The sequence below is a fragment of the Balaenoptera physalus genome (genome assembly GCF_965194825.1).
Source record: "Balaenoptera physalus genome assembly, chromosome: 1".
In the NCBI taxonomy this organism is placed as follows: domain Eukaryota; kingdom Metazoa; phylum Chordata; class Mammalia; order Artiodactyla; family Balaenopteridae; genus Balaenoptera; species Balaenoptera physalus.
The window spans coordinates 179,206,741-179,233,743 of record NC_138882.1 but is presented as its reverse complement, the minus strand read 5'-3'; the positions used below and the strand labels follow the sequence as shown (position 1 = coordinate 179,233,743).

General features: G+C 54.4%; 1 protein-coding gene across 1 annotated transcript in view; it reads right to left on the bottom strand.

The window, feature by feature from the left end:
• WNT4 (Wnt family member 4) overlaps positions 1-14,317 on the bottom strand; it is a 28,359-nt gene extending 14,042 nt beyond the window's left edge. The window contains exon 1 of the mRNA XM_082449326.1: positions 14,114-14,317. Within this exon, the coding sequence (XP_082305452.1) occupies positions 14,114-14,190 (77 nt within the window). The 5' untranslated portion in view covers positions 14,191-14,317. The remainder of the gene's footprint in view (positions 1-14,113) is intronic.
• Positions 14,318-27,003: the final 12,686 nt, after the last annotated feature.

Genomic DNA, 27,003 nt, shown 5'->3' with positions numbered 1-27,003 from the left:
GGGAAGGGGCTTTACTGCATCCCTTTCAGCAGAGGACACCTACCATGTGCTGTGCACGGCGGCAGGCACTTCTTCCTGTTGCCAGCTCACCCCAAATCTATCAGGTGACAATTACTACGACCATTTTATGGATTCCAAAATAAAGGCTAAGAGGGAAACATGCCCAAGGTGACCCAGGTAGCAAGTGTCAGAGCCAAGCTTCAAACCCCTCCAAACCCCATGGGCCTTTCCCCTGCCAACCCCCTCCATGAGGGCGCTGGAAGGCTCTGCCCTGTCTAATGACGGCCACTTTGTTTTTTTGTGTGTTTTTTTTGGCCGTGCTGCGTGGCATGTGGGATCTTAGTTCCCCGATCAGGGTTCGAACCCGCGCCCACTGCATTGGAAGCATGGCGTCTTAACCACTAGACCACCAGGGAAGTCCCTAATGACGGCCACTTTGCAATCTGGGCCAGGGGGCAAGGGGGCCAGGAGTAAGACACAAAAATACTCACCGGGGTGGGAGCAGAGGTAGGGAAAGACCCTGTGAAGAAGAAACTGGTTTTTCTCTCAAGGGAAGGGTGTGCATTAACAGAACACCTACTAAGTGCCAGGCATGTTTCAGAGCAGTGAGATGACCATCAAGGTCACCCAACTTGTAGGGGCAGACCTGGATTGGAGCCCGGGTCTGGATGACCCTGAGGCTTGTCCTCCAACCACTGCTCCCCAACCTGTCCCCTCACCCCATCCCAGCATCCCTGGCCAGGGCCCAGTGCACATAGTAGGCACACAAGTAGCAGCCTAATGGTGGAAGGAGAGCTGAGTGGTGACTCTGGAAGGCCTCCTCTCCCTCCCCTGCCTCCCTTTCCCCCCTCTTCAGTGGGAGATGCACCTGCCACCTCTCAGGGCAGGCAGGGCTGCCTGGCGCTGCCTTCCAGATTCTTGGAGGAGCAGCAGGGTGCACAGAATCACAGCCTTAAGAATGTTCCCTGACACGTGGTCTGGTCCAGACTCCTTATTTTACAGGTAAGCTCAGAGAAGGAGAGGGGCCTTCCCACCACCTCCCAGCAGGAGACTCAGACCCTGGCTCTACCCTCAGCCTCAGCCCCATAGATCAGGGGCTCTGAACAAAAGCAGAGCAAGTGTCCCACTGCCCCAGAGACCACAGTGAACCAGCCCAGCAACCCAGGTCTGCTTGATGCGGGGGGCAATGGCTCTCTGGGTGGTAGAGGTGAAGATGCCAGTGCATCTTTACCAGGGAAACTGCACAGATTTCTTGTCCAAAGAAGGACAAAGGCTACTGCTCTCTGGGACTCAGTTTTTCCACCTGTAATGTGAGGGGGAGACCACCGATTGTGGCCAAGTCAGGGAACTGTTGTCAGGCTCTAAAGGGATCCTGTATGTGAAAGGTGGTCTTACGTGGGGCCTCAGGCAATGGGGCAGGAACTCGACATCTGTTTACTTAGTGAAGGAATGAATAAATGCATGGTACCCAGATAGAAAAGCACACAGAAAGCCTAGTAAGATATGGGAGATTTTTATGACAATGACAATAAGAATAGCTAACTTGTATGGCCCTTAATCAGTAAAGCCTAAGACTTTACTTGCATGATTGCATTTAATCCTCCCAGCAAGCCAATGAACCCCCATTTATAGAGGAGGAAACTGAGGCACAGACAAGTTAAGTACTTTGCTTTGTGTGCGAGGTCACACAGCTAGTAAAGGCAGAGCCAGGACTTGAACCTGGTTTTGCCCGACTTCAGAACCTTTGCTAGAGACAATATTCTTTTATGTGGCTCAAGGACTTGAACGTCACCCGTGGGCAGAGGTTGCTGGGAGCTGGGTTCGTTTGACGTAAGGATGCGGGCCACGGTGCAGTGGGTGGGCCGCCTGCGGGTTGCTGAGCTCTCCATCCCCGGGGGTGTACAATCAGCAGCTGGGTTCTATTTGTCAGGCACGTGGGCTGGACCAGAGTGATGGTTCTCGTATCTGGCTGCGCATCGAAACATTTGTGGGGTTTGCTGAAAGTGCAGGTGTCTGGGCCCCACTCCAGGCAGGGCTTGGTGGGCATCTGGGCTTTTCACACGTTCCCAGCAGCAGCTGTGAAGCCAGGCTGGCAATGGCCTGGAGGGCACTTTAGGGGAAGTCTGTGAGTACCCACTGCGGATGTTTCTTTCTAAGTCCCAAGGAATCTGATTCTGGGACCCTCTCTCCTCCTCAAAGCTGCGGGGCCTCTCTGCATCTGGCTTTCTTGATCTGGCAATCCCACAGGCTGCTGTGAGAAGTTAACGTGATTTGACGTGGCTGGTGCATCTGGCTCTCGGCCGGCACATCTTGGGTGCGCCGTAGCTGTGAGGATCTCGCCCTTCCCTGGCAGCTCGGGCTGGTGGGAGGTGGGTGGTCTCGGGCTGAGGCAGTCCCACCTCCCCTCACTTTTCCTGAATTCCTTGCCTCCCGGGAGCCTCAGTCTTCTCTACCAGGTCCTGCCCAGAGGATGCACAGAGGCTGGTAGTGTCCCGACGAGGCCTGGGCAGAAGCCTGAGCTTCTCAGAAGGGAGACAAAGGTGGGAAGATGGCTGGGGGTCCGGGGAGGGTGTATCTGCAAGGGGAGGGGGCTGACTTGGCTCCTCAGCCCTACCTAGGTGCATCCCCCGCCTCTGCCAGCTATGGAGCTAGTCCCACCTGGCGCTTTTGGCCTGCAGGGGGCACCAAGAGCCCGGCTACTGGCCGTGGGCCAGGTCCACGTTTGGGAAGCCACGGGTGAGGGGACTAGCAACTGGGCCTAAAGCTGGATCCTTTCCTGCTCAGATGCCAGGATTGGTCTCTAGGAGAAGGTGGGGCCCCCTATTCCCACTGTGACATGGGGGCACAGAGCTGACCTGTCCCCATCTCAGCCGCTGCTCCCTCTGTGTCCTGCCAAGGGGCCAGGTGGGGCTGTGCTGGGCCCTGGCTTCTGTGTTCAAGGCAGGGGTTCTCTGGGCAGGAGGAACAAGCTGGGGAGGCCTGGCTGAGCCACCAACCCACTGTGGGACCTTGGGCAAGTCCCCGCCCCACTTGGAGCCTGTCTCCTCACGGTACCATAAATGATTGGGTCTGTGTCAGAGTCCGCTGGGACGGGGGGTGGGTTCAAGCCTCAAAGTCCCCCTGGCCTCATGCCAGGCGGATAGACGGAGCCCCTGCCATTGAAGAGGCGTGAGATGGGCCAGAGGGGCCACCCACTGCTGCCTCCCGTAAGCTCAGGACTCAACGAGGGACACGGGCTGAAATAACAGTAATAGGGATTTAGGGGTGAGCTGCTGGCCTGCCACGGGTGTGAGTCACTGGGACGGCTTCCAGGAAGAGGCTGAGAACCCTCTTCCGCTGAGGAGTGTCCCTGCCCCCAAGGTTGGCACCAATGCCCACCGCCCCCAGCCCCTGCCTTCATCTGGCTCCACAGCTGTCCCCTTCCATGCCACAGGAGGCAGGGCCCCAACTCACTCTGGTTCTCTCAGATCCCAGGGTCTTGTCTGGGAAGGGCTGGGTATCAGAACTGGAAATGGAACTGGGAATGGAGTGGGGAGAGTTAGGACCCCAGACATCACGCGCCCTTGCCCACACTGCTTGCTCGTTCTGGTATCTGGTTAGGGTGCCTGGCCTCATTTTACAGATGAGCAAACTGAGGCCCAGAGAGGTGGAGTGACTCCCCAAAGTCACACAGCTAGTGAGTGGCAAATCTGGAATGCAAACCCAGCTCAAATTGGGACCTCTCTTTCCCCTGTACCCTGGTTGTGGATCTGCCTTGTTTGACAGCTGCAGGGGGCTAACACCACCCTCGGTGTCACGTCCAGTCCGTGGCCTCCTCGATGCCTAGCACAGGGTGTGGCACCTAGAAGGTGCTCAATACATGCTTGCAGCATAAACGGATGGCTCTGTCCTGACTAGGTCCCCTCTGCTCCCCTCCTGGCAGAGGGCTCAGGGTTGGGGGCGGGGCGGTGAGGGGAGAAAGTGGAGGCTCTGTGGCTTTTTGGTCTGCTGAGGACTTGGAGACCCTTAGGGGCAAGGCCCAGCTGGTTCCAGGGGCCTCAGGAATCCCCTCTCTGCACCCTCAGGTGGCTCAACCTTTCCTCCAGAGACACGCGTGCCACTTGCTGACCGGGAGCCGGGCCCGGCTCAAATGTCAACTGCACAAGCCATTCCTGGAGGAGACCAAGAGCCTGGGCGTGTGCGGGGGTGCTGATTGCGTTGCGCTGGGCCGGCCTGTGGAGGGCCTTGGCCATCCCTGCTTCTTCTCTCATTCTGGTTGCATCGCCCCAATTTAGGCTTCTTCCTGCCACTGCTGAGCACAGGCTTAGCCATTTGCTACCCGCTGCCCCGGCCACGCAGGACTCCAGCCACAGCCGTGCCATCGATCAGGTTACCCCCCAACCCCGGGCCGCCCCGCTGCCAGGCAGCTCGTGCCCTGTCTTCTCCAGCGGGGGCTCCGGTCCTTCAGGCTCCTCCCAGGAGGCCCTCCCCACGCCCGGCCCGTGCCTGCAGCCTGCGAGGCTGGAGGGCCCTGGCCCTGCCAGGGAGATCAGATCCTCTCGGCCACCTGCTGTTTTCATTAGAAACTAAAATTAGCTGGGCTTGTCCCAAGCTTTTCCAGGTTTGCTTGCTTTTCAAAAAAAATATACAAATTCCTAGAGGAAAATCCGCACCTCTTCGCGACTCCTGCCCAGCTCTTGCTCTGCGCGTCAAGAGGACAGGGGACGGGAAATAGCTGGAGCGTTTGGGAGGCCAAGCAGATCAGCGTCGTGGGTCCTGGCCCCACGGTCTCCAGGTGGGGGCTGGGACGCCAGCCCAGGCCTCTCTACCCCCTCCCTCTGGCCTCCCCACCCGGCCGGGCCACATTTAGAGCCTCCTCAGGAGCGGTCGTGCCTGCCGGCGACACCAGGGAGGAAGGAGGCCAGGCGGCAGGAGGAGGAGCCGGAAGGAAATGAGCCCCTGATGAGCCGAGAGCCGCCTGGGGAGACGTGGCCGGGTGAGGGCGAGAGGGACCCAGACCCATCCGGGACTGTGCGCTCGTGGCAGGCGGGGCGCACCTGGCTCCCCAGGAGCCTTCCACACCCGCAGTTGTTCTCAGACCTTTGAGGGTTTCTGTACCCGTGGTCTTAGTCTCCTGCTGTCCTCTCCCCTACAGTGTCCCGGGCCCGGAGACTCTTATCCCTGCGCGTGGCAGGCAGCGTGGTGCGCTGTGCAGGAGAGAGGGACCGTCTGGGTCAGCGTCCCACCTCTGTGTTACTGAGGCAAGAGAGGGAACATCTTTGAGCCTCAGTGTCTTCACCTCTAGAATGGGGAGAAGAATAGTTCGGATCTCAGGAGTGAATTAAGTGAATTAAATAGCCACATAGGAGGCACTCTTCCCCTGTTGGCAACAGTATTACATAATCATCATTAAGATGTTTATCATCTTCATCATCATCACTGCCCTCTCAAAGCCTCTTCATAGTCCATTGAGCTGGACCCTCTTCTGGACCCCAGACAGTTCTGCTCATTTGTCTTCTTTGGCTTGGTTCCATCAGCTCTCTTCCACCTGGGTTCCCAGCCTGTTTTTCAGCTGAGCGCTCCGGAGGGCAGGGCACACGCCCATGGGGCAGAGTGGATCACTTCAGCCTCGATCCCAACTGTCGATTTTTTTTGGCCACGCAGCATTCGGGATCCTAGTTCCCTGACCAGCGATCGAACCCGTGCCCCCGGCAGTGGGAGTGCGGAGCCTTAACCACTGGACCGCCAGGGCAGCCCCCCCAACTGTAGATTCTTGATAGTCCCCGGATGGAGTACGCAGAGTTAGAGCGCGTGCTTCCAGTGACTCTGGCCCATCAGATAGATCCTCCGAGGACTGGGAGTATGAGGGATGGGATGGGGGGGTGGTCCTATTAGGAGATCAGGAGCTGGGGACACTGGGGTGAGGAGGGCAGGGACAGTGGGGACCTAGGACTAGCTCAGGTGTGCCCAGGGGACTTGGAAACCGTTCATGGCACTAGATGACTAGAAGAAAGGGACCTCATGTCCCTTGTCACTTGTGCTCTTCAAACAACAGCCACATGCTTTACTACATCCTTATATGGATATATATCCATACATCCATGCAGGGGGGTCCAGGTGGGTATCATCCCCTCCATTTTTTTTTAAAATAAATTTATTTATTTTACTTATTTATTTTTGGCTGCGTTGGGTCTTCGTTGCTGCGCACAGGCCTTCTCTAGTTGCAGTGAGCAGGGGCTACTCTTTGTTGTGGTACGTGGTCTTCTCACTGCGGTGGCTTCTCTTGTGGAGCACGAGCTCTAGGCGTGCGGGCTTCAGTAGCTGTGGCTCACGGGCTCTAGAACACAGGCTCAGTAGTTGTGGCGCACGGGCTCTAGAGCGCAGGCTCAGTAGCTGTGGCGCACAGGCTTAGTTGCTCCGTGGCAGGTGGGATCTTCCAGGACTAGGTCTCGAACCCGTGTCCCCTGCATTGGCAGGCGGATTCTTAACCACTGCGCCACCAAGGAAGCCCCATCCCCTCCATTTTACAGATGAGGAAACTGAGGTTCAGAGAGGCATGTGTTCAAGGCCGTGTCAGTGGTGGTCAGGATTTGAAAACAGGTCATACTGGCTCCTAAGCCCGGGCTGGTTGATCAGGCTCCAGAGGTGGCCCAGGGCATTGAGGGCATGATGGTTTGGCATCAGTGGACAATGATTTGAGGAAGGTGGTCTTCTTCTTCGATTGATGAGTCTTTCTAGAGCCCCATGTCTCTTCTGAACTATGGTGAAGGCATCTTTCAGGGCTGCTTTCAGGAGTGAGGGGTGCTGGGGAGGGCAATGTCTCAGGGGTTATGTGGCTGCCTGGACAGCATCTGGGCCGGTGGTCTCTGCAGCTACTCAGGCCATAGAAGGAGTTGCTGTCACTGGCCTGAACCCCCTGGAGGGGCAGCCAGCGAGGAGGGGCTGGCCTTGGAGACATTCCCAGTGGTGGTGGGGTGGCGGGTGCTGCCTCCACGCCACCTTCTTCCCAGATGTAGCATAACTCTAGAGTTCTCAATGCCCAGGTAATGTTCTCTTTGTCCCCAGTGCATTTCCCCAGCTGGGGAGAAATGACAGCCTCCTCTGGAGCCCAAGGCCCCACTCCTGTACCTTAGGGTGCTAATTCCCCCTCTACCTGTCTCCTGGGATCCCTAGCTCCCTTTACTCTCCATCCGCAGAAGCCTCAGCACCCGTATTTTCCGTCTCTTGACATCCCAGTTTCCATTATTTTCAGCTCCTTAGATTTCTTTCCTGTCCCCCACCTATTTGGGAGCCCCCCCATTTCCCATCTCACAGTATTTGTTCCCAGGGGAGCTGGTGGCTGACTCAGGGCCAGGAAGTAGCCTCTCAGACCTGAACTTGGATGGTTCCAGAGCTGTGCCAGAGGTGAGAATTCTTCTCTCTCTGGGGCAGGTGTGCTTGTGGGGTGAGTGGGTGTCGAATTTAAGGCACTTCCTCACCTTGCCTTGCCCCCCTAATTTACCAACAGAGAGCTTCTCCCTTGCAAAGAACCCATCCAACCCTCATCCCCAGGGTGCCTTTCTTGCCCTTGGAGCCATCGAACCATTGCACTGTCCTCCCTAGCTCGGCTGAGGGAGCCCTGGGGATGAGGACCAGGGAGGCATGGGGAAGCTGCATGAGCTGTCCAGGGCCGGCGCTGGCTTCCTGGAGTGAGGCTCATGCTCTGGTGGCTTCAGGTTTCTAGCGAGTTCCTTGGCCTTGGTGCACCCCTTCTAAAGGCCCAGTCCTGGGAGAGCCTGTGGCTGAGCCCGCACGCCCACCCCAACAGGGCGGATGGGAAAACGTGGGTTCCTCCCTCGTTGCTCATCACCTCCAGCAGAGATGACTGGCTAGGTGTATGGGCTGCAGCTCTGCTTTCACCTGCTGCAGGGAAAGTTCTGGGAAGACAGTCAGGAGACCTGGGGTAGAGTTCCAGCTCTACCACTAATATGCTCTGTGACCCCAAGTGCCTAGCACGGTGCCTGACGGAGCGTAGGTCTGGACAAGTAAGTGCTTGACATGACTGAATAGGGCTTACCCGGCACTCACTCTCCTGCTTGGAGGCTCTGTGTCCCGGGAGCGGGCAGAGCTGATCACTTCTGAGACCCCCTCTGACTCTGATGGCTGTGATTCCGCCCTCTATGCCTGGGGTGCCAGGAAAGCAGGGCATCACTGACTCAAGAGGAATACCCTGCTGGCTCCAGTCCTTGGCAAAGAGTTCCTGGGACCCAACCCTGCGATGATATGACTTGTGTGTGAACAGAGTGAGAAACAGGGTCTGAAAGCCTCCAGGGTCATGGCAGGAAAGAGGCCCCTCTAGTTTCATCAGCAATTTCATGCTGCTCCCAGTGGGCCGCTCCAAAGTTCCCCCGTGAACTGCGAGCTGTCAGGAGGTTCCTTCCCTCCCGGGACACATCCCTCCCTCCTTCCACCCTCCCCGCCCAGCCTCTCTTCTCAGACCAGGTCCCCTCTGCTGCGGGGGTTCTGACTTGGCCAGGGAACTTTTAAAACAGAGTTTGGTTTCAAGTTTGCCAGGAGATGGGGGAGGTGGAGAGGGGTTTGGAGCAGGGAAGGGGGAGCTGGGGGTGGTCACGGCAGGGAGCGTGCCTTCTCCCGGGTTTGGCCGAATCACAGAAGACGCAGTTCAGGACTCAGAGATAAAACCTGGCAACTCCTGTAGAAATCTGGACAGCCACCATGGGGTCGCAGCTTCGCCTCCCAGCTGAGTTTGCCGAGCAGCTCTTGCAAGCTCCTTTGGAGCGGGGGTGACTGGGGTGGGGGCAGCTGTGATGCACCCCCACCCCTATCAGCGGCTCCCCGGTCAACTCCGTGCCCAGCTGGCTCAGGCCAAGCCCTTCTTCCCAGAGGGAGGAACAAGAGGAGCCGTGGTACAATTGCTCAGCTTTCCAAATGCACCCACAGGGCCCGAGTTGGGCGAGTTTCAACAGGTTTGGGGAGCACTGTCTTGTCAGATGCTGAGTTGCTCAATTGCTAATCCAGGGTTGAGGGAAGAAAGTCAAGCCACAGCAGACAGCTGGGTCGTGACTGCTGCCTGAGCAAACCCCTCGGGCAGAGCCAGGTCCCGGGGCCCTGGGAAGAGGGTGAGGGGAACGAGCGCTTAGCCTGGTTCTGAGCGGGTGGCCTGGCCGGGAGCTGCGGGCCAGGGCAGCGCATCTGCCGGGTGACAGCCACACGTCCTGACACCCACTTTGGCACATCTTAGCATCACCTGAGGCTCAAGGCAGTAGAGCAGAGCCTCCCTCCCATTCGAGGTCTTTGAAAGTGGGGCATGATGTGACAGCAACTTACAACCCTCTGGAGCGAACAGGCCTGTCCTTCCTTTGTTTATCAAATGTTGACTGAGCACCTAGTACATGCCAGACATATGCCAGGAACTGAGGCTGCTGAGCAGTGTTGATGCCACAGCCTCGGCCTCCAGAGGTTTATAACCTTGTAGAAGGAGCCACATTATTAGACTATAGTTATATACAATACGAGACACTTCCATAAGCAGGGGATAAAAACCATGAGATCTGGACATGTGAGAGCAAGTCAAGTTCAAGTCCTGCTTCTGACGTGCAGAATGTCCTTGGGGAAGTCACTGCACCTCTGGGCCTCTGAAGTGGGGCTGAAGAGAATACAGACTCCCTCCTCTGAAGGGGGAGGGGGAGAGGTTATGTGGTTCTCATAGGGAAATGGCTGTGAAAATGCTTTGTCAGCCACCGATTCTCAACCAGGGGTGATTTTGCCCTCCAGGGGACATTTGGCAGTGTCTGGGGACATTTTTGGTGGTCACCTGGTTGGGGGGGGGGGGTGCTACTGGTGTCTAGTGGGTAGAGAGGCCAGGGATGCTGCTAAACGTTCTACAGTGCACAGGACGGGCCCCAAATATCAATGGTGGATTTGAGAAATCCGGGTGTAGACTGTAAAGAGCTGTGGGTGTGTAGTGATTATGATTCAATGCCCAGAGCCATGGGAGGCGATCCAAGGGGGTGGGTTTTTGCTATTTAGAAGGGAGCGAGGGATCCTTTATAGCTGGAGACTAGGCGGACACTTCTTGGGGGAGACAGACCACACCTTTACCTGTGGGGCTGGCACTGCACATCTTGGCTGGCTCTGCCCACACCTGGTCCAGCAAGTTGCACCCAGAGTGCCAGGCCTCACTCTGCTCATGGGCAGGGCAGTTACACACCTCTGCTGCGTGAGCAGGCACATGGGAGCTTGGCCCGGAGACGGAGGTGCACACCTGTGGGGAGTCAGATCCAGTGCGCAGGGAGATGCCTCCCCCAGGGGCACCGAAGGGCACTCCCAGCAGCAACTCCTCTGACTGGCAGGATTTGCCCGGGAGCCCGGCTGGTCTCCCTGGCTCTGTGAGGCTCTTGCAGGGGCCCTGGTTGAAGAGCAGGGAGGCAGCAGCCTAGGATCCTACCTGTGTGGCCTGTGTAAGATCACAGGGTCTGGACAGCACAGTTTTGGGTAGATGGCGCTTGGGGGCAGAAGCCTGAAGGCCCGTTCCCTCCATCATCTCTGTAACCATGGGCACAGCTCCCCCACTTCAGTGACAGCTGCCCTCCATGTCCTGCAGCAGCCATGGCTGCAGTTTCTATCGCTGTGCCTGGCACTGTTCTCAGCATGCCACATGCACGGGCTCTCTCTGGCCTTATCACCCCCAAGCATGGGTACCATTTTACAGATGAGGAACCCGAGGCTCAGAGAGGTTGAGTAACATGTCCAAGGTCACTACTCTTGTCGGTGGCAGACCTGGGATGGAACTGCATACAATCTGTCCTAGCCACTCTGCTGGACTACCTTTGAGTGTAGCACAGGCCCCCTGCCCTCGCCTACTGGGCCTCCGCTGGGGCCCCAGCATAGCGCGTCACTGCCTTTCTTCAGGAAACCCACAATGATGAAACTTTAATTTATCTATTCTCTAACTCTTCCAGTACTTCCATTTGGGGTTCAGAACAATCTGCTGAGGATTGTGGCCCAGAGGGAAAAAGAGGCCCATCCAAGGCCGCCCAGCACTGGGGACCAAGCTGGGACTGGAACCCTGGTCTCCCGACTTCCAGCATAGCCCCAGTGCCGGGGGGAACATTCAGAGACATTTATGAGCCCAGGTCTGTGGCAGAGTCCAGGCCTTCCACCGATGGACTGTTTTTACCCCTCCATCCCTCCCTCGGTGGGAGCTGCCACAAGCTGTCAACTCACTCCTGGTGCCAGACACAAGTCTAATCAACAGCTTCCAGCTTCTCTGGGCTTGCCCAGGCCTCAGGCTGCAGAGCCCTCCCATCTCCAAGCTCCATCCTGCCCAACAGCTGCACGCAGCGGGACACCTGGCCTCCCCTCCAGGCCACCCGCCCTTCGGAAACAACAGATAGCACTGGCTCTTGCAACCGGCCAGCCAGCAGACCCTGGACGGAAGCCTGACTCCAGGTATTGGAAGGGGAGTGGACACCCAGGCCTTGCCCCTCTGAGAGTGCTGCCAGCCATCCTCTTGTGGCCAGACCTCCAGCGTGGCTCACACTTGAAAAGACACAGTGCCAGCTACCATGCCTGGATGGACATCTGCCCGCCAGAAGCTTTTCCTTCTAGAGGCAGCTTTTGGGTCAGATGCCTCTGTCATTTACTAGCTAGGTGACTCGGGGCAATTACCTCTGTGATCCCCAATTTTCTCATATGTAAAATGGGATTCAGATGTTGTCAGGATTTAGATAGTACAGGGGGAGCTACTATAATCTTTATTGTCATGATTCTACAACCTCCAGGCCAAGTCCCCTCCATGACCGCTCCAGCTCACACTCAACTCTTTCCTCTGATAGCAATAGCATGTTCATGGTCTCATCCATTCGTGATCTGCTTTTATCTTGTCTTCCTCTTAGAGACCAGGCTGTGACATCTATTTCCCCCAGAGCTGGACCAGTCCCTGGCCTGGGGATGGACCCTGTCTTGGAATGTGCCCAGAGATCTCTTCTCCATCATAGCCTCTCTGGTTTGGCAGCGTCCTGGGAAGCCCCTTGTTCTTCCTGCCTTGGGCTGAGCAGAGAGACCCTTGGCTCGAAGCCCAGGGTGGAGCGGGAGTGAGCTGGGTCATCCGGAGACCTGCTTCGTGGCAACCTGAACCATCACGGCTGCAGAGAACAGGTTTGCCAACCTCTCGTCTCTCGAGAAGGCCGCCGCTCCTCACCCCCCCCCCCCCCCCCACGGCGCAGCACGAGAACTGAGCTGTTGGAATTCCCCATGGTTTGCGTGACCCAAAGCTGGGGCTGCCTCCCTGGCTGGGATTTCGGGCTGGGATGTGGCTGAGGGTGGGTGGTGACACCACCTGGGCCACACTGGCTCAACCTTGGGACGGCTTCAAGGAAGGGCGTGTGTCACTGGCTGGGAGTCAGAGCACCTGGGTTCAGTTCTCAGCTCTGAGTTTGAGCAAGTAGCTTCCCCTCCTGGGGCCTCAGTTTCCTCATCTGTAAAATGAGCCAAAATGCTAGATGCTCTTTGAAGGACTTTCCACTGTGGATGTCATGCTCTTTCCCGATGGCCTGGGTCAGACCCTTGAACTGCCGCTTCCTCCTCTGCCTTTTAGTGGCCTTCAGCCCTGGGCCGGTCATACCCAGTTCTTGCTCACGCTCGCTTTGGAGACCCCGGCTCTGAACCCATGCTTTCCAGAGTCAGCTCCAGGGACCCCGGACTTCCCCAAGTCCAAATCAGCTCCCCTCCTCGGCTCTGCGACCCAGGCCCCTCTCAGGGGGACGGCCTGCTAGGGGGTAGTGGGAGGGAGGTAGTGGTGCCCTGGTTTTTGTACACTTTGCCACTGCCCCTGAAGTGTTAATCAAATTAAGTCTCCAAGAAAAACAAAAGCTCCGCAGCCACTTCAGCCTGCCTTGGAGTCGCTCACTCTTGCTCTCAGAACAGCTGGGAGAATTCCACATCACCTCCGTCCCCCAAGCCCTGGGTGGCTCTGACCCCAACGAACACACTCCTTCCAGCCTGCGGGGCCCTGGCGGCTGCAATGACCTCATAGCAACAGCCATTGGACACTCGGGGCAATTTCATGGGAGATATTTGTTCTTTGGTCTTGATGCAGAGAGAATTTTTTTTCCTCTCCTGCTGTCTCCATGGAAACCCCAGCTACACTGTTGGCTATCCCCCTTCCCACCTCATGCTTTTCAGATCAATATTGGATCTTGGCTCCCCACTGGCTGCCCACAGCCGATGGGGGCAGAGCTCTGCGCAGAAGGAATTGGGACCAGGGTTAAGCCTGGGACTGGGGGAATGGTCACTGAGGGAGATGAAGAAGGGGTCCAGGGTCCTCTTGCTTCCCTGTTCACCCACTCATGGAAGCTCATCCTTTAGAATCCCCCCAACCCCCGAGCCAATCTTCCCAGGGAGTCCCCTGAGCCAGGCCCAGTCAAGGAGAAACAGACAGGTCACCAGCGGTCACTACCCCTCCCTCCTTAGGTGAGACTGAGGGAGGTGGAGGGCTGCTGTGCTCTTTAAGGTCTGGACGGAGTTTCTTCCTGCCCCAGGGAGAACCAAGGCCGTCCAGCGTCGGCTGCGGTCTCTCGGATGCCGGGCGTCCCGTCCCTTCCCTCCTTCTCTCCCGGCTCCCGCCCCCCAAGCAGAAACAGGTCTCTGCACGCCTCCAGCCCAGCCCGCAGCGCCGCGCGGGGCAGCTCGGCGCGGGGAACTCGCCCCTGGACTTCTGGGGATTAACCTGTTATTAGGAGCCAGGGTTCTTCCCCGTAATGGGCTTCCTCGGCGACCTGTCAGCCCAGCCCGGTCTGCGCCCCGCGCCCGGCACCCCACGCCGGCCGCGGTCCCGCTCTCGCACCCCTTGCGCTCTCGGGCTCCCGAGGCCGCCTAGGGGTGCGGAAGCCGCCGCCACCCTTGCAGCCTCTGGGCTGGGACGCGGGCAGAGGGGTGTCCGGAGGGAGGCCCGGGCGGTGTCGGCTGCAGTGCAGAGGGCGAACGAGCCTCGCGTCCCGCGGCCGAGACACCTGCCGGGCGCCCCCGCGCCTGCTGCCCCGCGCTGCCTGGCACCGACTGCTGCCCCCGGGGCCTGCGCCGCCCCGCCCCGCCCGGCCCCCGCCCGGCCCAGCCGGGTCCCGGCCCGACTTACAGCCAGTTGCTCGCGGCGGCCGAGAAGACGGCGAAGACCAGGAGGCGCAGCGAACGCAGGCACGAGCGGGGACTCATGGTGCCGCCGCGGGCGCCCGGCCCCGGGCAGCGGCTGCGGCCGCTGGGGGCCTCCCGTCGGGGCGGCAGGTGGGCGCCCCGCGGGCTGGCTGGGGCGCGGCGCCGGGCGCGGGCCGGGGCGCGCGCGCGCGGCGGGGCTCTGCCTCCGTGCCTGCCGGCAGCCCTGCCCGCTGCTGCGCCCGCTGCCCGGCGCGGACCAGACTGTCAGCGCCGCCCCAGAGCCGGGATGCGGCGACGGCAGCGGAGGGAGGCGGGCGGCCGGGGGGGCGGGCCGGGGGCGGGCCGAGGATGGGGTTACCTGGGCGGGCCCAGCGGCCCGGGACACCCCCCGGGGGCGGGCCGGAGCGGCGGCGGCTGCGGCCGCCGTGGCCCGCAGGACTGGCTTCTCCGGGGGCCTCCCCGGCTGGGCGCCCGAGAGGACTTAGGGCCGGAGTCCGCTCCAGGCACGCCTGGCTGCGCGTCGCCTAGCTCGGCCGGGCTAGAGGCGCGGCGACCCAGCTGCCCGGTCCCCGCCCGAGCCTGGGGGACAGGCGGGCACAGCTCCCCCAGCCCGCCGCTGCGGGCACTGCAGCGCCGCCCTCTCCGCCCCGCCTCGCCCCCCGCCGGCGCCTCGGAACCCGACCCCGGCCCGACCGTGGCGGACTGGCCCGAGCGCGGCTGCCGCTCGCGCGCACCCAGCCGCTTGCGCTCCGGGCGCCAGGAGCTGCGCACCCGGGCTGCGCACCAGGGAGTTCGGTGCCGCCCGGCCGCCCCCCGCCAGGCCCCTCCCTGCCTCCCGGCCGGCGCGTCCTCTGGCCCAGCCTCTCCCTGGCGCTCACCTCCCTCCAGCCTTCCGGGAGCTGGACGGGGCCTCCCCAGCTTCGGGCAGCTTGGGACAGTGGCCGGAGACTGCCGGAATCCGAAACCTCGCTTCTGGCTGGCCACAAGATCTGGGCGCGCCCTAAGCAGCAGGGTCTTGACCGAGCCCCTTACCTCTCCAGTCCTCCGTTTTCTCCTCCAAGAAATGGACATAAGACCTGGGGGTTGTGAGGATGGAAGGAGATTAGGGAAGGTCTCTTTAGCACACTCTCCAAGTCTTGCTTTGCGTTTGCGTTTTCTGTGTGCTTGTTTTATTTATCCTTCCAGATCCGGCAAATCAGCCCCTAGCTGGCACAGCGTGGGTGGCTGCAATGTTTGTGGAATGAATGAATGAAATGAAATGGGCTGCAGCCTGTGCCTCCCTGGTGCGAAGTGCTCAGTTCCATACCTTACTGACCGGTGAGAGCTATTTGCCCATCCCCAGGTCACGCCCTCTCCAGGTCCCTGATCTAATTGTGTCCTTCCTCACCCTACCTTAGCCTGGGTACCAGAGCCTCTCAGGGCTGGAGAGATCTCTTGTCTAAATGGGGGAAACGAAGGCCCAGAGAGGGGCAGGGAGCTGCCCACCTCACTCGGGCTGGGGCAGAGCCGTAGACCAGGCTCACACCCTTACCCCTGTTTTAGGGGCAAGAGGTTTGCTCCCACGTAGATGGTCACGTTTGGGTGCCAGGAGGGTGCCCTTCACTCCATGGAGTCCCCTGGGCTCAGCACAGAGGAGGGACTCAGTAACCATTCAGTGTTGAGAGTGGGCAGGAGGTGGCAGGGATTTGTGGGGCTGAGCAAGAGTACAGGTGGAGGTTCACATACCATATGTCTAAATATTTGCAAGTTATAAATCAAGCTAACAAAATGTGAAATAAAATATGTTCTATTCTCCTACCTTGACAAGCACACTTTCATAACAACGTGGAAGGCTAGCTCTGAATGTAGAATTCTCAGACTCCTCAGAGCCTGCACTGGAGCATGGTGGTGCAGGGGCCCTGTGCACACACGTGTGAACATCTCAGCCTGCATACACAAGCTCGGACCACCCCACCCCACCTCCAAGAGAGCTGCCCCTGGCCACCCCTCGGCCGCAGGGCAGGGCATATCAGCGGTGCCATCTGACCTCAGGGGTTGATCTGCAGAAGAGACCCACCCAGGTCTTGGAATTGGGCTTAGGGCCATCCGGGTAGGGAATCTCAGGGCCCTGGGCACCCAGAGTGTGACCCAGAGGGGGCACAGTCTCCAGATGACACGTCCCTTTGGCCCCATGGTCTCTTCTCCCTGTGGTGAGAGCTTAGCTGGAGGACCAGAGTTTGGGGTCCCCAGGGCAGGGACCACTTTCACCTAAGAGCAGTACTGAATTACAGAACTACTTTGAGCCAACATATTTACTCTTAGAGTCTCAGCATGGTATGGTGGAAAATAATAATAATAATAATAATAATAATAATAATAATAATAATAATAATTTAAACAGCAACGGGCAATTATTTTAGGGTGGCCATATAATTTTCTTCCAAACCAGGACATTTTTGAGAGTGACTGGTGATTCTAACTGGAAGATTTGCTGGGGTATCAGGCATAAAGCAGGACTGTGCCAGGCAAACTAGAATGTCTTGTTTTGCTAAAATATTGAGCCCTCATATGCCAGGCGTTGTTCTAAATGCTTTACATGCTGTCACTCATTCCATCCTCACAATAAGTCGAGGAAGAAGGTACTGTTCTTTTCTCAGTTTTACAGATGAGGAAATGAAGGTTAGAGAAGTGACTTGCCCAAGGAAAGTGGTGTACCCAGTGCTGCCTGGTGCCTGGGGCTCTGGTGTTTGGGTCCCTGTCCCTCAGCACATGCCTCTGACATTTGGGGAGCTGCTGGACCTCCAGTGTCTGTACCGTCAGGTGGGGACAACGTTACCTGACTCACCTTCTCCTGGGGCTGCTGGGAGACACACGTGAAGCAGTGGGTGTGAGTCCTGTGAGCTGGAAAGAGATGAGCCCAGGAGGGAGGGAGGGAGGGAACTGAGGCCCCCGGCCAGAAAGGCACGCCCTGATCATGATAAGGGAGAGGAGGAGTCCTTTGGTCTGAGTCAGTGGAAAGTCTTAATGTGAAAGTCTCTTTGAGAAAATGCTCTTCTAACTTTCAAGAGCGCCTCAATTGTGAAGATATAAATACAAATTAATAAAAAGTTCAATCATCAATAGCTCTTTCATATAATAATAGCAACCGTGTATCTAGTGCTTTCTACGTGCCAGCCACTGTTCCAGATGATTTGCTCATGTTAACTCATTTCATCCTGGCCACAGCCCTAGGAAGTAGGTGCAGTTATTATTCCCATTTACACGTGGTGAAACCCAGGTGCTGCTCTAAAGTGCTTTAAGATATATCAGTGACCCTCTGACATCGGCACTATTGTTCTTACTCCCATTTTACATATGGAGAAACTGAGGCACAGAGGGGTAAAATGGCTTGCTTATAGTAAGTGGCACAGCCAAGGTTTGGACACAGGTGTTCTGGGTGCTGAATGACCCACTACATTGTTTAGTAGACAAGAGTCTGCCACATGTAAGGATTAATGTCTGGGTCCAGAAGGGGAAAGTCATGGGGTTTCTCTAGGCTCCTCCTGGCACTTACTGTAAATCCTCTAGGACTGAGGTGGGTCTCCCCATCTGTAGCTCGTCTCTGTGTCCAGTGTGTTGAGTGCCCCACACAAATGGAATCTGAACGTGTATTGGTTGTTTCCTGTTCCTTGGTTGAAGGAAACGATTCCTTAACTTTTGGAGTGTCTTCTTTTTTTTTTTAATTGGCGTATAGTTGATTTACAATGTGACGAGTTATACATATATATACATATTCTTTTCCATTATGGTTTATGACAGGATATTGAATATAGTTCCCTGTGCTATACAGTAGGAGCTGTTTATCTATTTTACATATAGTAGTTTGTATCTGCTAAACCCAAACTCCTAACTTATCCCTCCCCCTCTTCCCCTTTGGTAACCATTAGTTTGTTTTCTATGTCTGTGAGTCTGTTTCTGTTTCGTAAATAAGGTTCTTTGTGTCATATTTTAGATTCCACATATAAGTGATCTCATATGGTATTTGTCTTCCTCTTTCTGACTTACTTCACTTAGTATGATAATCTCTAGGTCCATCCATGTTGCTGCAAATGGCATGATTTCATTCTTTTTTATGGACGAGTAGTACTCCATTGTAGATATATACCACATCTTCTTTATCCATTCATCTGTTGATGGACATTTAGGTTGCTTCCAAGTCTTGGCTATTGTAAATAGTGCTGCTATGGACATTGGGGTGCATGTTTCTTTTAGAATTACAGTTTTCTCTGGATATATACCAAGGAGTGGGATTGCTGGATCCCATAGCAACTCTATTTTTAGTTTTTTAAGGAACCTCCATACTGTTTTCCATAGTGGCTGCACCAGTTTATATTCCCACCAACAGTGTAGGAGGGTTCCGTTTTCTCCTGGAGTGGCCCTTTTTTGGAGTGAATTCTCCTTCTTCATTGGTAAAACTATGAAAATTCACCAAGGACAGGAAACCTGGCCAAGTTTTTAATCAGAAAGAATCACATACTGCATGTCTAAATTATTGCCAGCTCTGGGTGAATTAGCCCAAAGCAGGGTGATTGGCTATGTCTCCAGCCCAGTCTTAGAAGCGCTGAGGAGTCGAGCAGCTGATGACTGGGGTTTCCTGTCCAACTTCCAGGTTTTTGAGATGGAGAAACCAAGGGCCTAGGCTTGTGGTCTAGAGCATTCTTAAGCCGATACATACATTGTTCAAGGAGATAAAAAGTAGAGGGTGCCTTCCCTGCACCGTCTCAGGCTTGGCTGGCTGGGTCTGATTTGTCACCTTTTCTAGAGCCATCCGCCCTGGGGCCCCGTTCCAGAAGAGCACAGGAAACCTGGTCAGTCTCAGCCAGCCAGGTGTGTCTGTGTGGCCCTGGGCAGTTCCCTGCCCCTCTCTGGGCCTGGCGTTTGCTTCCTAAAGACCCTTCTAGGAATCTAGAGAGGGGGTAAAGTGGAACTTCGAGTTCTCAGGAAGACCTATATTTGTTTCCAGCCCTGCCAGAACTCTTCACCAAGCTGAGCCTCAGTTTCCTCATCTGTACACTGGGGATCATAAGGGATATTGTGAGGAATCAGTGTGATTCTGTGTGTAAAGCCTTCTACACCTGGGGCCCGGCTTCAGTGAAGGTTAGCACTTCATCGTGTTCTATGGTTTAAATCAGAAGTCACACTCCAGTGGTCTGCAGGTGTGTTTTGCTTGGCTTGCCCAAGGTTTTTAAATATATGAATTTGTTGACAACATTTCAAGATCGGGAGATTTCACATAAGAAGCGGGATCCCCAGGTTCTCTTGAATAATGGGGAGATTTGGCAACAGGACACCGACATTCTCTGATGAAGAAAGTGACCTCTGCACACCTTTAACGGCTCACGCGTGTCCCTGCAGCACCCCAGCAGAGCCCTAGGGGAAGGAAGGAAGCCAGTATTTCCTGAGCATCCTACTGTGTGTCAGGGATCATGTCAGGAGTTGTGCCTACGAATTGCAATTTAATTCTCACCATAGGTTACTCATACCCTTATTTTGCCAACGAGGAAATAGGGGCTCAGAGAGTTGGGTTAAGTTGCCCATTCTGTCAGCAGACGGTACAAACCCAGGACTTCCAATCAGGCCCTGTGTCACTTTTCTCTTTTGGGGGCTGTCTTTCCACCCTCAGCCTAGCACAGGGTCCATGGAGACATCTTGCTTATTACCTGTTGATGGATTGATAGATGGATTTAGGCATGTGGTGTCAATGCCTGTGGTTCCCATTCTTTATTCAGATCCCTGGGGGGCTGTGGAGTTAGGAGTAGGAGTCCAGGAATCAGTGTGCATACCTAGAAGTCTTGGAATAAAGCTCTCTCACCTATATATAAGATGATTGTAGTTTTAAATGTTTTATTATGATAACGTTCCAATATACACAGTAGAAGAAAATTGTAGTATAATAAACTCTCATGTATGCATCACCCAGATTCAGCCATTATCAATATTTTGTTCCATTTGCTTCATCTACTCTTTTGTTGTTGTTGTTTGTTTCTCTTTTTCTTTAGGGCATTATTTCAAAACACATTCCAGATATCTTGTCATGTCGCCTGCACATACTTCAGTGTAGATCTCTAAAACCAGTGGAGGTTTGGAGCCAGCTGGTTCTGGCTGCTGAGAGCTGATTGTGTGGTCTCTTCTCAACTTGGCGTTCAGTGATGTCATGTTGGTAGCTTGAAATCATCTGTGGTGGGAGTATTTACACCATGGAAATTGACAAAGGCCACAAACCAGGGCTCCCTCCACACCCCCACCCCCCGAGAGCCGGTTGTTAAACATTTACCAGTACACCACTGTCAAAAATACACGAACATTTTCTTACATAACCACCATGCTATTATCTCCCATAATGAAATGAATGCTTACATCCCAATCAAATGTCCCCAATAGTTTCAAAAATATCTGTTTACAGATTGTTCATCTAATCAGGGCTCAGACAAGGTCAAATATCTAGCTATGATACTTAGTTGTTACATTTCTTAATTTTTCTTAATCCAGGCCATGCCCCTTTATCCCCCACCTGTGTTTATTTTTCTGGCCTTGATCGTTGGAGACATCAGGTTGGCTGATCTGTAGACGGTCCCCATTCTGCTTTGGCTGGATGTTCTGTAAGTTAATGTGCTCCTCCGTCCCTGTATATCCGGTCTTGAAAGGCTGAATAGATTCAGCTTTTTTTTTCCATTTGTCTGTTTTTTTTGGAGGAGTGGGGACAGAAGAGTTCATAGATAGTGCTGGGCTGTACAATTAATTGTTTGATGCTTGTAGATGATTTTGTGATGAACAAAATGCTAAGTCACAGACAAGCATTAAAACATTTATGGTAGCTCTTTGCTATTTCACCATCACTGTAGACAACAAATACACCCACTATGGAATCTTTTGCTCTGCAGGAGGGGTCATCAGACTCAGGAAAGCTGGGCCTCTCTGATTGGGCCTCACCAGTCTGGGCAGGTCTTTCTACATTCCGCTCTCAGGGACGAAGAACTGCCGTTGGGAGTTCATTCCAGGATGCTGTCACTCGGATGGTCAGCTATTCCTATCTCATGTCTAACTGCAGTCTTTCCTGCTTTAGGTCAAGCCCATTTTCTCTACCTGGAACCCTGGAATTTCTTTTGTTTTGTTTTGTTTTGAATTTTATTTTATTTATATTTTATACAGCAGATTCTTATTAGTTATCCCTTTTATACATAGTGTATATATGTCAATCCCAATCTCCCAATTCATCCCCCTGCCCTGCTTTCCCCCCTTGGTGTCCATACTTTTGTTCTCTACATCTGTGTCTCTATTTCTGCCTTGCAAACTGGTTCATCTGTACCATTTTTCTAGATTCCACATATATACATTAATATACGATATTTGTTTTTTTCTTTCTGACTTGCTTCACTCTCTGTGACAGTCTCTAGGTCCATCCATATCTCTACAGATGACCCAATTTTGTTCTTTTTTATGGCTGAGTAATATTCCATTGTATATATGTACCACATCTTCTTTATCCATTCGTCTGTCGATGGACATTTAGGTTGCTTCCATGACCTGGCTATTGTAAATAGTGCTGCAATGAACATTGGGGTGCATGTGTCTTTTTGAATTATGGTTTTCTCTGGGTATATGCCCAGTAGTGGGATTGCTGGGTCATATGGTAATTCTATGTTTAGTTTTTTAAGGAACCTCCATACAGTTCTCCATAGTGAAACCCTGGAATTTCTTAATCTCTCCATTCTCCAGTCTCTTCTAGAGCTGAGGAGAAAAACAAACCAAAATACCATGTGATTCCAGGAATCTAAATCCTATACTTGAAGTGGTAGTCATTTTACCCCAGAGTGATTCTAACTTTGCTGTGCCCTCAGCCCCTGCCCAGGAGAAGTTGTGCATACCTTCTCCACCCACCTGCAGGATGGGGGTCCTTACAGATCAGGGCAGAGGGCATTCTCCTTTACCCATCATCCTGGCGTCCCCCTGCGTTCCCTGGCTGGCAGGCCTGGGGTCTTGTCCACCGACCCAGCCTTAAGTTGTGTCTCTGGTCCCCGACAGGGTTCTTGTCCTGGGCCACTCTTCCCATCTGGACCAAATCCTGGAAGCTGATTCCTCTCCGCCTTCATCCTCTGGTCTGCTCCTTCGGGCCCCGACCCCACCTTACTGAGTCAGCTGGGAGCTTGCTCCTTCCTTCCAGAAACAGGGCTGGGGTGAAAACACTTCTTGAGGCTGAGCCTTCTGCTTGACTCTTGAAAATGGCTTGAGCTAGAAGTGATGCTGGTACCTTCAGGAAGCCAAGCGGCATCTGGGGAACGTGGAAGCTTCGTTAGCGTGCTGCCTTGTGCCAGAAGTTTGAATCTGAGTTTGTGTTGAAGCTGCTGTTAGGACCCAACCCAGGAAGCAAACTCTTCAGGGGTGGGAAGGCCCCGTGGGACCCCTCCCTTGAGCATTGTGGAACTGTAAAGCAGCTCATTGACCTGAAGGGAACTTGGGGGTGGGCAGTATGAACTTCACTTTTTCTCAGTTCACATTACCTACAAGTCCTTGGATACCTGTAATCCTGAAGTCTCAGAAAAAAGGTCTGATTTGTAGAGAACTATCCAAGGTAAGTTAGAAGAGACATTCTGTTAAGGTCATGGTAACAGGGAATGTAACTGACAGCAAAGGATTTCTGCATGTGGTGCCAAGTTGCTCTGGAATGTTTATTTTCTTGAGTTGTTTTTATTAGGGCTTAAAAAAATGGGTGGCTAAGATGTCTTCATAGAGGACTTAATTTTCTCAAACATTCTCTAGCAGAATAAGTGATACTAATCTCTGTGTCATGCTCACATCTGAAATCCAACTTTCTGGACAAGGAGGCAGTAAAGGAGGCAGCTCTCGTGCTGTTTTCCTTCAGCAGCAATCTGCCCTCATGTTGGGGAGGCATGAGCAAAGGCCCTGGGGTCAGCTAGCCTTGGGATCTGACTTAGGCTTGTCCCTTACTGGCTGTGTGGCTTTCACCAAACCATCTATTTTGTCCCTCCTTCTCCCCTCCAGGCCTTTGCATGTGCTGTTTCCCCTGCTGGAATGCTCCTCAACTTGCCTTTTACTGGGCTCATTCCTTTCAGGTCTTGGTGTACACATCATGTCTGAGAAGGCTTCCTTGGTCTCCTAGTTACATATATTCTCTCAACCCCCTGGATTTTTCCTTTGAAGCCCTATCAGCCTAATCACAATGGTTATTAAATAGTTCTATGTAATATTATCTGTGTAATGTGTCTCTTCCAGTGGATTATGATTTCCAAGAGGGTGGGATCATGCCTGTCTCGCTCACTGCTGTGTTCCTAGTGCCACTGTGTGCCTGGCACATGGTGAGAGCTCAGTTAATAAGTGCTGAATGAATAAATGAAGTGCAATTCCCTAAGGCTCAGTTTCTTCATCCAAAAAATGGGCTTATGAGTATCTTTCTTTTGAATGGGAATAGATATACCTCACAGACATTAGTTCCTTTCATATCTTCACGCCTTGCAAAAAACTCAGAAGAAATAAATGGTCTTTTGAATTGTTCACCTGAAAAACCCACCTGAAAAGGAGTTTCATAAAGTTGGAATTGTAATTCTGGAATGACTGAGATATCCCTGGTTTCTGCCACAGGGGGATGGACTAAATGACTCTCTCAGATCCCGAGGGGAAGGAGCATTTTCTCCTGGGGATGAGAGAGCTGGTTTGCCTGTGTGTGCTCCCCTTCTGCTGGTCAGGGGAGACCTCCTGGCTGAGGTGATATCTAAGTTCAGGCCTGAAGGGGTAGTAAGGTTAGTTTAGCAAAGGGTGAGAGGAAAAGTATTCTAGGCTAAGGGAATAGCAGATGCAAAGGTCTGGAGGTGAGATGGCATGATGTGTTGGAGGAATGAAAGAAGTTCAGAGTGGTGGGTGGGCAGAGATGGAGGAGTGGGTGGGTCCTGTGATGAAGCTGGAAGAGGTCAGCAGGGGTCAGGGCAAGGGTAGAGAGGGAGGAGGCCACCAACACGTGAGGGATGTCCTGGAGGAGACTGCAGCTTGCAGGACACCGTATGCATGTGTGAGTGTGTGCACGTGTGTACACGTATGTGTGTACATGTGAGTTTATGAGGGGGCAGTTTTGGGGGCAAGGGCAGCACCCTTGGCCTCCAGCCAGGAACCATGCACACAGGTGCCCAGCTGGCATCCCCACAAATTCAGACACCCCGGCCCTGGAGTGTCAGAAACCCGCCAGGGCAGGAGCAGCTGCTTCTAAATCAAGGCCAAAGGCAGCCGAGGGGCCGGGTTGGGTTTGGTGGCTCTGCCTTGTGGGCTGATGTGAAGGCTGGGGCTGCAGGGGGCTCTCCGTTAGGGGCTCTGGGCCAGAATGAGCCCGGCTGGTTTGGGGAAGTTTATTTTGGAAGCTGGGATGATGCAAAATTAAGTGGGGAGGAAAAAATAGATGAGGCGGCGGTGAGGGTCTGTCTGTGGCTGGCGGGGCTGAAAGCGTCCAGCTAGAAGAGCGCTGTTGGGTAAACAGATGGGGGTGGCAGCTTTTCTGCATGTCCGCTATAAATACCCGGCAGCTCGGCCGCCCTGCTGGGGTTTCCTGGCATCGTGGGTGTGGAGATCAAGGTGCAGACGCAGGGCACTTCTGGGAGCAGCAGAGTGTGGCCAGGGCACTGCTCAGATCCTAGTCTCTTGAGGGGTGGAGGTCTGAGCCTGAGGCCCTGGGCAGGGGCAGGAGGTGCTCCTTTGTTACTAACTGGCTGTGGACCTCAGGCAAGCCCATTACCTCTGCGAGTCTGAGCTTCCTCATCTGTAAGACGGGGTGATAAAATAAGGCAAAGGAAGTGTCTCTCCTGGCAGTGACAGGTCCACTGCACACACTCAGGAAATGCTCTCTCCCGGGGTCAAACCTCTTAGGTGCTCTGAGACCTGGGTGAATTCTCTCATCAATCTGACCCTCAGTTTCCTCATTGAAAAGATGAGAAGAACCATGGTTTGGGAGGCTGAAATGGACTTGTGGGTGTGGCAGTGGACTGCAATGTGAGTGGTATTTCAGGGCTAGCTGTGGGCGGGGCTGGAGCTCTCCCCCAGCTCTCTGAGCCCCGGAGAGATCTCTCCCATCACTCCAATATTATAGCACTTAGTAATAATGATAACAATGATGGCAACAGCCATGCCCACTGCAGGCTTGTGATGATCCAGGAACTCTGCAGACTAAGTTATCTCAGTCCTTTGTTTTCTGAGTTTATTTTCCCAACCTCCCATCTTACAGATAAGGAACCTGAGGCTCAAGAGAAGGGACTGCCAGGAAGAACAGATCTGGGATCCGAAAGATCCCCTATCCAGTCAATAAATACTCAGTGAAGATAAGCCACGTGTCAGGTGCTGGGGATTTAGAGGGTCCCTGTGTCCATGGAGCTCATAGCCTTGTGGGGGAGATGGGCTATAAATCAGTGAACAAGTGATACACAGACAAGCATCCAGTGTCCGGAATGACCTGGGACCTCCTGTTCTCCTGCATCTTTAGCGGATGTGTTTGGATTCCTCCTAGGACAGAGGAACTTTGTCATCTAGTCACCCACAGTGCTGGCCCTGGAGTTGGCAGGCACCTGCTGAAATGAAATCAAGAATAAATCAATTCAGGGACTTCCCTAGGGGTCCAGTGGTTGAGAATCTGCCTCCCAATGCAGGCAGGGCTGAGGGGCTGAGGAGTGAAGATGTCCAGGGAGATGGGGCCAGGGCCTTTGTTCTCTGTTTCCCCCCGCCCCACCTGGTCTCCATCCCACTGACCCTGGGAACAGTGATCCCAGGCAGCTGGAGTGGGGCACAGCATGTGTGTTGGCCTTAGAGCTGTTGACAAATATCCAGGTTTACCTCTTTCCGGATCCGTGGTAGGAATGCACTGTCCATTCCCTTAAAGTTAGGGATGATGATGTGACAGGCTTTGGCCAATGAAATGTGACAGCAACCAGAGACTAGCAGGATGGTGGCGGCTTGGTTCCTGAGTGAGGGCAGGATGGGGCAGAGCCCCCACCAACCTGCAAGCATGTAGTGTGAACAGGAAATAAACCTGTGCTGTTTGGAGCCATTGAGGTTTTGGAGTTGTCTGTTACTGTGACATAACCTGTGTATCCTGATTGATGGGTTCTGGGGTGGGGAAGCTATGGGACAGCAAGAGAGACTGCAGCCTTGGGATTAACTAACTAATCCTTTTTCCTTCCTTCTTTTATTTATCTAGCCATTCATCTGTCTGTCTGTCCATTCGTCCATCTGTCCATCCATCTACCCATTCATTCACCTACCCATCCATCCTCCCATCTGTCCATCCATCTGTCTGTCCCTCCATCCATCCATTTGTACATCCATCCATCCACCCATCCATCTGTCCATCTAAGGATTCACACCCAGGTCTGCTTGGCCATGAAGCAGACCTCCTTTGTGCCAGGATGCCTCTTTGGAGAAGACACGTCCTTCTCTCTACCTGCCCCAAACCTCTCTGTCCACCACGGCCTGCTCAACCCTCCCTCCTCCAAGAAGACTTCCCTGACCTGCTCCCAGCCTCAGCGAGGGTGTCCAGGGGGCCGGAGAGACCACAGAGCCCTAATCACCGTGACTGGCCCACAGATGTGTCGACTGAGTCACGACCTGGAGGCACAACTGCACTTTCCCAGAGAGAGCTGAGGCATCATGGGAATTTGGCTGCATTGACCCTGGGACCCTGATTGCCAGAATGGCCCCAAATGCACATATGTGGGGACCTTGTCCTCGGCAGGCCTCACAGGTCCATTTTGGGTTTGGCAAATGTGATCATTCTAGAAATGTGCTCCCACCACCACAGCTCCATTCTTGACCCCTCCAGGGTTCAGAACAGCCCTGGGGTCCACCTTGAAACACAGGTCTTACTTT